The sequence below is a fragment of the Schistocerca piceifrons genome, chromosome 1, assembly GCF_021461385.2.
Source record: "Schistocerca piceifrons isolate TAMUIC-IGC-003096 chromosome 1, iqSchPice1.1, whole genome shotgun sequence".
NCBI lineage: Eukaryota > Metazoa > Arthropoda > Insecta > Orthoptera > Acrididae > Schistocerca > Schistocerca piceifrons.
Genome location: NC_060138.1, coordinates 818325400 through 818339222, shown reverse-complemented (window position 1 = coordinate 818339222; position 13823 = coordinate 818325400). Strand labels below are relative to the sequence as shown.

The 13823-nt window shown below is 36.7% G+C and overlaps 1 protein-coding gene across 6 annotated transcripts in view; it reads right to left on the bottom strand.

Annotated features, from left to right (window-relative positions):
* The window catches only part of LOC124714119 (CAP-Gly domain-containing linker protein 1), a 526326-nt gene that overhangs the window by 93541 nt on the left and 418962 nt on the right, over positions 1–13823 (bottom strand). For 5 of the 6 annotated variants that reach the window (XM_047242995.1, XM_047242997.1, XM_047242999.1 and 2 more), the window contains 3 exons: positions 8702–8882; positions 4687–4918; positions 3205–3258 (listed from right to left, as the gene is read on the bottom strand). In XM_047242995.1, the coding sequence (XP_047098951.1) occupies positions 3205–3258; positions 4687–4918; positions 8702–8882 (467 nt within the window). The remainder of the gene's footprint in view (positions 1–3204; positions 3259–4686; positions 4919–8701; positions 8883–13823) is intronic. The other variant, XM_047242996.1, reaches the window with a different exon arrangement.

Genomic DNA, 13823 nt, shown 5'->3' with positions numbered 1-13823 from the left:
TGTTAATGTCACTAAGAGGCATCTCGGAAATATGATAGGGATCAACCAAGCAAGTGTTCTGTGAATACTAAATTCCATTGTACTTCATCCTCTTCACATTTCACTGCATGTACAGCTTCATTACTGAGACTTCCAAAATTGGTCACAGTTCTTCAAATGTTATCTATGAAAAATGCAAAATGATGTGGTATATCTATTCAACATTTTGTTTAAGAAAGAAGCATAATTTACAAACCATTAGAAAGTCAATCTTCACAATATGTGTACATTGTGTACAGGCAGGATGGAAAATTTCTCTCAGACTGGCTGCTTGCAAGAGGTTATCAAGGCTGGTAGGTGTGGAAGGAAAAAAATAATTCAGCAGCTGACTGGTGTACAATGAGGGACTGACAGGGATTAAGAAGCTAATGGAAAGCAGGAAAGTGATGATACAGGTGGCTCTCAGCAGTAGGAGCATGAGCACTGAATAAGGTGGCAATAACAAATTTATTAACCTTTTTAGTCTGTTTCAGATTTTCAAACAAATGGAGTGCTAAGGAATGTCATAAATAGACTGAACCATACAGACAGCTTAATTTAAATATTCTGCTTCCTGCATGGCAGAATAGTTTCCTGTAAATGACAAGCAACTAAAATGTAGAAATAGGTGGTAGGTACCAGCCTCAGATAGGAATGTACAAGATTAATGCACTGAGAGAAATTACTTGCAAGGTTCTCTTGTAAATGATTACTGTACTCATATGCATATATGAGCACTGTATTACAAGTATCTGACATAGTGTAGGTAACTCTTGTTATCTTCTTAAATAAAATTATTCACTTTGTCACAAGTCTCTAATACTGACTGACCTAGCCCTGCTTGTATCAGTGACAATTATTGCACTCTGTATAAGAACCATAAGCTTTATGCTTGACAACATTGTGATAAGCAGGATTACAATACAGAGCAATCAGCTAACTACACAGTGAAGATATCTATACAAAATGCACAAACAGGATACATAAATTACCAGTCACAGAAACACTCTTGTAGAACTTTCCAAATATGAGGAAAGGTTTCCTGATTGAGAAGTCATGGATCATTTTGGTATACAAAAATGGAGCTAGTGCATCAAAAAATATGACAGATGACATATCCATTTACAACAATCGAAATACATTTCAAGTGTATAGTGTCATCTTTGCAGGGATATTTTTTTACATGGTTACAAGGGGTAATTTTTTTTTACCTACAGTAAACCAGTTGGACACCTGAACATTCAACAAGATGGTACACTACAAAGTATTCATGGCACAGTGAGCCCGGGAAAAAATAGTCTTCTTCCAGAGTCCCACTGAACTCCTCCATGTTGAGCACATTTGAAATAAACTTAAAACATGTTGGCACCCATGTGCATGCACACTCTCTCTCTCTCTCTCTCTCTCTCTCTCTCTCTTACACACACACACACACACACACACACACAGAGAGAGAGAGAGAGAGAGAGAATTTTCTTATCAGTGAGAAAGTCTTTTTGTCTTTCACTTGAATGGGAACAATGAATACCAACTTTGAGACAAATTATCCAGTTTAGATGTTCATCAGTACCGGTAGTATACCGAGGAACTGTTTTGAATGATGAGAGTAATTCATACAAATATAAGTTGATTAGACTCTTTTGAGTTGTAGTGACTGATTGTAACTGTATTGTGTTGAGTCTAAAACAGATTTCAGAAGCAGGAAGTGAGACAGTTTGAAGATTATTTCTGTTCTCAGGTTTTTTGGTCTCTCTTGCATATGAAAATTATATACAAACACAGTATTTTAGTGGTATGATAGACATATTACACTGTTTATTTATACTATGGATAACAGTGGTACCAACACTGAATCATGGGACATATCTGAAGTTGTGTCCCTTCTTTGTAGCATTATATTCACATTCAATCACAGAAAATACAGCATAAAAAAGCTATGTATGAATTCATTGACATTAAGCATTAGTTTAGACATTCAAGTGTAATACTGCATGCAGCTTAACTTGTGGGCCAGGATAATGAGGCACCTGGTCACAGAAAAGAAGCTTCCCAGTTCCTCAACATCTGAACACTACTTATGCATTTCAGACTTGACATAAATTGTAGGCATTGTCACTTTGAACTGTTCTTTAGGACCTATGTAAAACTGAAAACCCAGTTTTGCAGGCCATAGGAAGTGGAGTACAATCCATTCTTATATCATCATATTCTTAAGTAAAGATTCTACTATGTACAACTAGACTGAAGCACAACAGAGACATTGAGTCCAAAGTCTCATTGTAGTTTTAGGGAATATGTGGCTTACTTAGTAATGGCACAAAAGTATTTCTAATATCTTATTTTTTCTGTATATATATATATATATATATATATATATATATATATATATATATATATATATATATATATCAAACAATATTTCTAATAGTACTTAAGAAATTTTCTGTTTATACAAAGAGATATTATTTTGTGGTAAAGTTGTTCTTTTCTGCATAGTTAATATAAATACATTTTTTATTGCTTGTCATAAACAAATATTTAATTATGTTTGTTTCAAATTATATGAAAACAGATGAAAACCTGCCAGTTCACATTAACTAATATTTATTCAAATATTTACATGTATTCTCATCTCCTGTATCTTACACTTATTCTCATCATCTGTATCTTTTTTGTGACACTATGAGAGGAACTATTACAATAAAGTTTCCTTTTTTATTTATTATTCATTCAGAAAAGAAAGCATAATTACAAGACTAGTCGGTGTTAAGCATACTTTTAAGTCTGTGATTATCTTCCTGTCCCGTTTTTTCTGTCTCTTTCTGTTCTGGCACTTTTGTTACAAAAAACATTTAAAAAGACAGTGCTTCAACAAAATATAGATTTATTCCAAAATAACAACAATGTAGTTTCAGGAAATATTTTTTGCCACAGAAAATATTTATCCTAACTTATAGACATAATAAAAGACAACAAATGTAAAAATTCTGGTATTTACATGTGTTTTTGTAACTTAGTTTAAATATAATATAACATGGGTGTGGTCTCAAATAAGATAATTATCCATGCAATCATAGTTTGTAAGCAAGTAAAATTAACATTTTCTTTTTACAAATAAATTTTAAATGGGTAAAAAAAAATCAGAAAATAAGCATACAAGACAACAGTTTCAACCTAAACTCTTACCTGAAGAGAAGTTTTCGACGTTAGTGGAGTGGATGATGTTCGAAAAGATGACCTCTACAATATGAACAATTAATAAGTTATTAATTAGCACATCATGCTACACTGTCTTTCAGTAAAAACTGGTTATATCCAAATAACTCCATTTTTATTCATTCACAAACAGACATTCACAAACAGCAAGACTAGACATAAACAAATACAACAGATAATCTACAATTACGATATCGTTTTTAAACTCTCAACAAACATACACGCATGCTTTACACAACATTTACTTTTGTTAGCTCTACAACTTGGAATGCATTGTTAATTTAATACACTAAGAAACCTCTACAGCTGTTTTCCTGTGAGCAACAAAATTAATTTACATGAGTGATTACAAACAAGTCAATATTTTCGATCAGCAGCTACAACTACAATCAAAGACAAAACTTCACAGTGAAGGAAGAACAATGGTGTAGTAATTATACTGCATTTGGCTAAAACACATCTTTTCTGTCTGTATATTAAAAACATATTACAAAAATTTTTCAATGTGTGAAAATGTACCCCTTTATTTGCCCTCAATGTAAGTCACAACATTGCTCTAGTTCTAGTTCTAGTAACTACAAAAATGGGTGAAAAATAACTTAATTTTTCATAAGTGAATGTGCGAATTATAAAAAGCACACACTTTCTGCATACATGTCATCTGCATTAACCATATCGATTGTAACATGCATATGACAGTATTTGTTTTCTGTAAATTTCATCACAATGTCATTCCAGGTTTGTGATGTTTCTCATCTATGTAGATAGTGTGCTCTTGAGTACAGCACAGATTGTAAATTACTGAATACTTTTCCAACTAAAAAGCTCAGACTGTGAAAGATTTTATATCTTTTTAATCCACTGCCCCCAATAAAATCTTTTTCATCAAATTATAATATTTCTCTTTTAACTTGCTGTCATTCTACACGAGGAAGCAATCCTTAGCTGTCATTCATACTTGCTGTTGCAGATTATTGTTCTGCCACTGAATCTCCCAAACATTAAACATGTCTGACAGATAGAAATGAAACATTCAGTTGCAAAGAATGAACTTTTTTCTTATCTATATGATGAAGCATAACAAGCAGCAACTGAGGAAAAATGACAGCAAGTATTAACAATATAAATAACATTGATGAGCAGTCAGTAAAAGATGAACCAGCTATGATGCAGATTAGTGTAGTATATATTTCATTACTTCTTGTAAAACAGTGCAACATTATGAAATAAATCTAAGTTTATTTACTTCATTCAAATAGAATATTTAAAATAAGGAGTTTAGTGCTGTTTGAATGTACCATTAAATGTGAGACTATGGTTATAAAAACAAGCACTCAAAAGGCAGGAATGACATTCATGTACTCAACCATACCTACCAAGATAAATACCATTTCTCTGTTTGTAGACTCACAGTAAATGGGTCCACAAATGGAAAAATCCCTACGTGCGTACCTGCTGTGATGCAAGTGATGTGACACCAAGCTTGACTCGTGAAGCAGTGCGACTGCTTGATGATGTAGCACTGGTTACAGACGTTAAAGATTCCTTCGACCCAGCACGTCGGACAGAAGGAGGTCCCCCACGATGGATGGCACAGGATGCTGAAGGTCGCCTTGATGATGGGGACTTACTGACTTTATGAGCCGGTGCAAACAGACCATATTTGGGCCCACACTCAAAATACCTAGATGGCAGATAAAGTCATAAGCACTCAACAATGATGATGTTAATGAACACACAATAATCAATAAGCTCTTTAGCATTTATAGCTACTTTACAACTTTTTCTTCTGCATAGTAAAAAAATGCAGGTGAAATGGTGGGCAACAAGTATTTCTGACAGTTTGTACTTTGAACTGAAACAAGTAATGATTAATAAATAATTTAGCAATTGCAGTTTTCTTCTGAAGAGAACATAAACTTAAACACTCTTTTACACGAGTAGTGCTTATACAGCATACCTGTAATGTGATTATTTTAATACACTGAATTTACAGAAACAAAAGAAAATGCTATTTTATCTAATGCATGGTGAACATACCAGTTCTCTAAAATTTTATTTTGTTTACTATGTAGAAAGCCAAGCTTCTCCTTCTTCAACAAAGTCTAAATTATCTGAAAGTCCACATGCGATGGAAATTTACTCATCTTTGAGTTGACACTTTCATTTATTATTTATTTTATTAGTTTCATTGTATTGTTTGTGCCATGGCTACTTGGTCACAAAACGAGTCACTATATACATAGTTCACACACAAAATACAGATTTTCAAAAACATGAAAAAAATAAATCAAGAGTGTCAGCAGAGTGCTTAAGTATAGTTACCATATTACAGTGAAAGGCTCAAAGCTATTAGCAGAAACATCTGTACAGAATAAAATACATGTACTACAAGGAAGGCATTTAACTTAGACTGTAGTGTATTAGTCGCTTTTTCAGTCTCTACTGAAATCAAGCTTAAACTGGAATCTGCAAATCTTGGTCTATAATGTTTAATATCCCTCTCCCTCCCCATTCCAAGGTTAATTCCATTAGTGTACAATGCCAACTGGGTGAATGCTTTTGTTCTGCCTGAATTATTTAACTGCATGTACAGGTGCGCTTCCTGTCACCACATTTGTCAGCTTTGTAGCAAAATGCAGAGAAAACTCACAATCAGAGTACCACAAATACTTGAAAAAAAGCTCTTAATCTTGTGGACAACATAACCCACATAAAGTTTGTAATCTCCAATGTCACAAGCTGAACTAGGCACTCTGTATTCATTTTCAAGGAAGTTTTCATCTCACTAGCATCAAAATAATTTTGTTTCAGAAATTTTCCTGTAGATGCACTCACATTTGCAACATAATACTGCCAAGACAAACACTTCTACAAAGGACCTGAAAAAGCAATTACATGCTCTTCTAGCGTACTATCAAGACTGCTTAAATGCTATGCAACTATCATTATAGTGACTGACTCCTGAGGAATAGACAGCAGGAGCAATACTCCTCACCTCACATAAAAACACATTCTGTACATAAATACAAATTCACAAGTAAATCCACTCCTCACTTCTCATGTCTCTGGCCTTAGATGGCAGAACGTTGTAGTACATAAAACACTGTAATTCTTTCTTCAGAATCAGCTTATATCCTCCGAATTTTTTAGTCTGTCCTACCTCATCATCCTCTCTCTTTCCCCTTACTTCCTATTCCCCAATGTAAAACCTTTCACAGTCCCTATCTTTGTTGTACCTTTATTTTCATTTTCCTCTTTTGTCACTTGAATTTGCTTCTTTATGGAGGTCTGATTCAAATAGCTCTTTTGCCATCATCTTTCTGTATATATGTTACTTTTCTCTAAGTCTCAAGCACCAAAGTTTGAAGTTCAATCACTGGTTAGTCATACCGTTCTTTCTGGCACATAACATGACTTCCAACTCTGGCAATTTTTCAACTATATGAAAAATGCAAAACTGTATTGTGGTTCAGATTCCAAGTCAAACTTTAAGTCCACCTACAACTAGCTTCACGAGTCAGAGAAAGCATGGTCATAATGCTTCTAGTAAGATTCTAATAAAGAACACTGCTACTCAAACCAACCTTTGGGTTGACAACTGCTTTATTTCCTAACTAACTGTATTTCTAAAGAGTTCCTGGTGCGTCACTAAATAATATTTTCATGTACCTTCAAGCACTATCATAAAAGCACTCTCAATGATTAAAACCTCCTAGCCATATCAGCTGTTCTTATAATTGTAATTTCAATATACAATAATTAACAAACATTATGATTCAAGTCAATAGCTTGCAGTTTATAACTAATTAATAACTCAAAACATATTGGAATGCTAAACAGTGCCCCTGCAGATTACGCGTCATCTACAAGAACAATGGCACCCACAGTTTTCCATACACTTACGGATACAAACTTTTTACATTATTTTGGAACTAAAGGAAGACACACCAGACTACAAAAGAAACAATCCATTCATTCACCCAGGTTTTCCTGGCATGATTGTTTAATGATGTGCTTAAATGTATTCTGCCAAGTTTTTGTTACCATTTATGATTAATATTTCAGTGAGTGGGTTAGCCATCTTCTTCAGGTGCTGTGATTTTTGCTGTTGTGTGTACTTGCTGCTTGGACTCCAACCAGACTCTGAATTATTATTGGTCTCATGCCACTATATCTGAGTTTGATTCCTAACACACACTAAGTCCTTGTATTCTTTTTTGTTTCTTAGAGCTCACATTGAGATTCTATGAAATATAGATTCTTTCATCATTTTCCAGCTCTGGTGGATGTAATGGCCAACAACCTTTCCTCAACATGCTAATTAAGGGAAGAACTGAAAGATCCCTGAGTGACAGTGTACACAGAAAACATACACACAGTGACCTCCGTCTCCATGCCTTGAGCCATCACCACCTGTTAGAAAGAAACTTAGTGCTAAGGACCCTGGTTCATACAGCTCAAACACTTTCACACAAGGAGAAAATCGCTGAGGAATTACAACACCTACAACTAGTGTTCCAAATGATTGGGTACTCACATTGTCAAACTGAATGAGCACTGCAGTCAAAACACAGAATTGCTGAGGAACAGGCTGTGACTGAGACCAAAGAAGAGCAGCCAAACATCGCTTATCTACATAATGTTGGCCCAATATCTCTTATGTAAATATGCCATTCAGTATGTTTCGTTCCCTTCAATTAAATATTCTTTGTAATGTTCAAGACAATCTAGGTCTCTAAAAGTTGGGTGTGTATTGGATCTCACACAAATGTGGCACATCTTTCATGGGGCAGACTATCAGAACAGTTGCGCAGAGATGCAAGGGAATCAATGACATACTCGACTAAAGCAGCAAAGGAAATCAGCTGTAACCAAGCCCTACCTCAAATACAATCATGGAATGAAATACGGTGAGACTAGTATCATGGTGCAAACACCAAGTTTCTGGGGCAACATAATTAAGTAGTTTATCAAAATAAAGATGTGACAAAACCTAATAAACAGGTATGGAGGTTTCAATTTAAACAAAGCTTCGAGTCTGGCACTTGATTTATTAAGATCACACTGGCTTTCGTGTCCACCAGAGCTGGAAAAAAGGTGACAGAATTTGTGTTTCACAGAATATCAGTGTGAGATCTGAAACACGAAAGAGAATCAAAGGGTACAGTGGGTATTGGGAACCGAACACAGCTATACATTGTAGCATGAGACGAATAATAATTTACAGCCTGTTGGAATCCCAACAGTAAGTACACATAACACCAAAACCCGCAGAACCTCAAGAAGATGGCTGTGTTAGTTGTCCAAAAATTGTACATAAAATGGTAACAACTCATCAGAAGACCTCAAAGAACACCATTAATGCATTCATTCACTTTCTATGCAATCAATGAACACAGTAACTTCTCAGAGTACAAACCATTGTTACAATTTTTAACCTATATATCAACAATGTGATTCTTACCTCTTTCCCTCCACAGAACCATCATTTTTGCCAAGAGGATCATCAAGCTCAACACCACACCATTCGCCTGGAGCAAACTCTGTTGTTCCTATATAGCGCAAAACTCCTGCCTTTGAACCCATACTACTCATCACAATAACTCTGTCACCTAGTTTCAGATCACTAGATGCTGAAGAAGAACCTAGGATAAAATACACCAAATGCATTAGTTTTGTATTCCACAGTGTAATACAGACCCACAGGATAAATGTGAGTACATTAATTCAGCAAACTTTGCCATAAATTATTTGTTACACTAAAAATTTTTGTGTAACTGTATGCTGTGGTGTCCAAGTCATCTGCTCTGATGCAGAGCAGATATAAGCACTGTTCATCAACAAAAATTGTTGCATAGAGCAAACCTGTTTTGCTTTGGCCCAAGTTGAAATTCAATTATAGCTGTAATGTAAACCTTGCAGCCATTGAACCCATCATGATGGAAAACCATCATGTTAGACTGAATGACAATGCACTAAAGTTTACTCATAGTTTAGCTTACAACACGGTTCATGTGGTGCTGCAATCAACATCAAGCAGTAGTTATCATCATCATCATTCTTCACGGGTTTTCTGGAGTCTTTGGCCCTCTTCTATCATGTACATCAAATTATTTGCCCATCATTTGTTTTTTCTTCATATATGCATCCCCAACCAATTCTAGCTCCCTACACTGAACCAACCGTAGACTATTGTGCTTTTGGTGCAGCCACTTTAACTATACATTGTGAATAGATCTCCAATTACCAATTTTCTATCCCTAATCTGTATGTAGCATTTTCTATGTAATTTTAACACAAAAGATAGGAGTTTTTCAGTTCTTGTTTCCCCTTGTGCTCCAAGTCAGACATTCGTAAAGAACAACAGAGAGTATTAGTGTCTCGCAAGTATTATCGCTGGGGGGGGGGGGGGGGGGGGGGATGGGGGGGAGGCAAACAAGGGAGTCTGTGAGAAATGGCACCCCATCACCCAAACCAAGATGTCCAAACACAGACAACAGCAGGAAAGGTTATGCTCTCTTTTGATCCAAAACATATACACTATGTGATCAAAAGTATTGAGGCACGCCAAAAAACATGTGTTTTTCATATTAGGTGCTTTGTGCTGCCACCTACTACTGGGTACTCCATATCAGCAACCTCAGTAGTCATTAGACATCATGAAAAAGCAGAATGGAGCGCTCCACGAAACTCATGGACTTCGAACGTGGTCAGGTGATTGGGTGTCACTTGTGTCATACATGTGTACACGAGATTTCCACACACTTAAACATCCCTAGGTCCATTGTTTCTGATGTGATAGTGAAGTGGAAACATGAAGGGACACGTACAGCACAAAAGCAACAGGCCGACCTCATCTGCTGACAGACAGAGACCGTCGACAGTTGAAGAGGGTCGTAATGTGCAATAGGCACATATCTGTCCAGACCATCACACAGGAATCACAAACTGCATCCGGATCCACTGCAAGTACTATGACAGTTAGGCAGGAGGTGAGAAAATTTGGATTTCATGGTCAAGCGGCTGCTCGTAAGCCACACATCACGCTGTTAAATGACAAACAACACCTTGCTTGGTGTAAGGAGCATAAATATTGGACGACTGAACAGTGTAAAAACGTTGTGTGGAGTGACAAATCACGGTACACAATATGCCGATCCGATGGCAAGGTGTGGGTATGGTGAATGCCCAATGAACGTCATCTGCCAGCGTGTGTAGTGCCAACAGTAAAATTCGGAGGTGGTGGTGTTATGGTGTGGTCATGTTTTTCATGGAGTGGGCTTGCACCCCTTGTTGTTTTGTGTGGCATTATCACAGCACAGGAATACATTGATGTTTGAAGCACTTTCTTGCTTCCCACTGTTGAAGAACAATTCAAGGATGGCAACTGCATCTTTAAACACAGTTGAGCACCTGTTCATAATGCATGGCCTGTGGCAGAGTGGTTACACAACAATAACATCCCTGTATTGGACTGGCCTGCACAGAGTCCTGACCTGAATCCTATAGAACACCTTTGGGATGTTATGAAATGCCGACTTCGTCCCAGGCCTCACCGACCAACATCGATACCTCTCCTCAGTGCAGCACTCCATGAAAAATGGGCTGCCATTCCCCAAGAAACCTTCCAGCACCTGATTGAACATATGCCTGCGAGAGTGGAAGCTGTCATCAAGGCTAAGGGTGGCCCAACACCATACTGAATTCCAGCAGTACTGATGGAGGGTGCCACAAACTTTTAAGTCATTTCCAGCCAGGTGTCCAGATACTTTTGATCACATACTGTACCTTCTTGAAATGCTACACACTGTCAGGGCTTACATCAATAATGTATCACATGCAAATATCATAAAATTAATCTCTGGGCTGCAATCACAATGTGGACTTCTGTGTTTTGTTGCAACATGACAATGCACATCCTCACACAGCCAGGGCAACAGATGTGACAACTAGAAAGTCACCATACTGAAAAGAAGTTTCTCATAGTGATTTATATGTATCTGATTCACTCAAAGAAGTACTGATTGTCAAGAAGTTCCATTTTAATGATGAGGGTATACCTAACTGAGCCTGAGCGGTTGTGCAGATTTCTTTTCTATAGGAATTCTGTCACTTTTGTAAGATTTAGTGCATTTGCATTGAGTGTGGTGGAGATTATGATGAACAGTGGGAGATACAGTTTTGTGCAATGTGTGCACAATAAATAATTATTTTTAAAACATTTCTTGCTTTCATTTGAGTCACGCTTGTCCAGCTGAGCACACTGCTGCATAAGTGAGAACCTGCTTTCTTAAATCACTGTATGAAAAATAATGAAAAATCAAAATTATATCTGCAACCAAAATATCAGTCCAGTTACAGTGATCTGATGAGAAGGAAGCTTCAAACAAGATAATATCACAATAAGCAGTATGTTTGTCAGTAATGGATTGTTTGTAACTAAAATAAACTCATATAATACCTTATTTTGAGGTTTAACAGTTCTTGCTGGTCTTATACTTGACTGAGCTAAAAGGTCTGTCGCTATATCTGAATCAATTGCTCATGTACATATTCTTCACACTGCTGATGAAGATCATCATCAAGCGGTGATGATCATGTCAGATTCTATTTTGAATTTGCAGCCGAGTTAATCCTTCTTCTACTAGATCCCTCGAACAAAAAACCATGCCCAGTTCTTGGAGAAAGGCACATGTCACACCCATCTACAATAAGGGTAGTAGAAGTGATCCACCAAACTACTGTCCAATATCCTTGACATCGATTTGTTGTAGAATCTTAGAACATATTCTCAGCTCAAACATGATGTAGTATCATCAACAGAATGACCTCCTCAATGCCAACCAGCACGCATTTTGAAAACATTTCCCCTTTTTCACATGAGGTACTGAAAGCTTTGGTTCAAGGCAATCAGGTAGATGCCGTATTTCTTGATTTCTGAAAAGCATTTGACTCAGTACCACACATATGCTTATTGTCAAAAGAATGATTACATGGGGTATAGAGTGAAATTTGTGAATGGATTGGGGACTTTTGGTAGGGAGGATGCAGCATGTTATCTTGGACGGAGATACTTGGTCGAATGTAGAAGTAACTTCGGGTATGCCCCAGGGGAGTGTGCTGGGACATTTGCTGTTCATGTTGTATATTAATGACCCTGTAGACAAAATTAATAAAATCAAGCTTTTTGCAGATGACACAGTTATCTATGATGAGGTACTACCTGAAAGAATCTGCATAAATATTCAGTCAGATTTCGATAAGGTTTCAAAGTAGTACAGATATGGAAACCTTACTTTAAATGTTCAGAAATGTACAACTTTCCACTTCACAGAATGAAGAAATGTAGTATCCTATGACTATAATATCAATGAGTCACTGTTCGAATCGACCAAATCATACAGATACCTGGGTGTAACACTTTGTAGGGATATGAAATGGAATGATTACATAGGCTCAGTCATGGATAAAGTAGGTAGGATACTTTGGTTTATTGGTAGACTACTGGGGAAGTGTAGTCAATCTACAAATGAAAGTGCTTATAAATCATTCATGCAACTGGTTCTAGAATACTGCTCAAATGTGTGGAACCCACACCAGGTAGGACTAACAGGGGATATTGAATGCATACAGAGAAGAGCAGCACGGATGGTCACAGGTTTGTTTAACCCATGGGATAGCGTCACAAAGATACCAAAGGAACTGAACTGGAAGTCTCCTGAAGATAGACATAAACTATCTCGACTCTACGCATACACTACAACCCCCTGCGTAATGCTCACATAGATATCGTGAGGATAAGATTAGAATAATTACAGCACACACAGATGCATTCATACAAATTGTTCTTCCCATCCTCTATAAGTGAATGGAACAGAAAGAAACTCCAATAACTGGTACAATGGGACGTGTGCTCTGTCATGCAGCTCACAGTGGTTTGCAGAGAATAGATGTAGATGTAGATGTGCAGAGCAAGGTGCATGCAGCTGCAAGGACGTTTGCTAATGAAATTAAGACCAACAATGACACAGAGTAATTTAGCACAATTGACAGAAAATTAAGTACCCTTTTTTTTACCAAAGGGACAGAATAACACAGTGAGACAGTGGCACATTATTTAATACTCTCTCAGTACCACTCAGTACTATTATTTGCCATATTATATCATTCTGTGGTTGTTCTGAAGGTATGATAGTACATGTGCAGTTGCTGAATTTCTTATCATACTCATGCCTAATGTTTGCAAAGCACATAACTGCATGCACAGAAACAATAAAACTATGAATATTTCCTATTTGAAGTGAGTGCTGTTTTAGTCACAATCAGTGGTTACAGTTCTTTTTTGAAAGCTACTGACACTGTTGAGAGATGATGTACAGAAAGTGTTAGTACACTATACACAGAGGTAATATTGTTTCTGGTTGTAACTGTTAAGCACTAACAATTATAATTTCATAATTTCCTTGTCCATTGTCACACACCATGCCTCTTTCTTGACTTCCAAAAATATGACAAAGGGCTGTTCACTTTGCTTCAGCCTGGTCGTGATTGCCTCTCTGTGCTATTCTATTCTGTCTCTCTTTCCA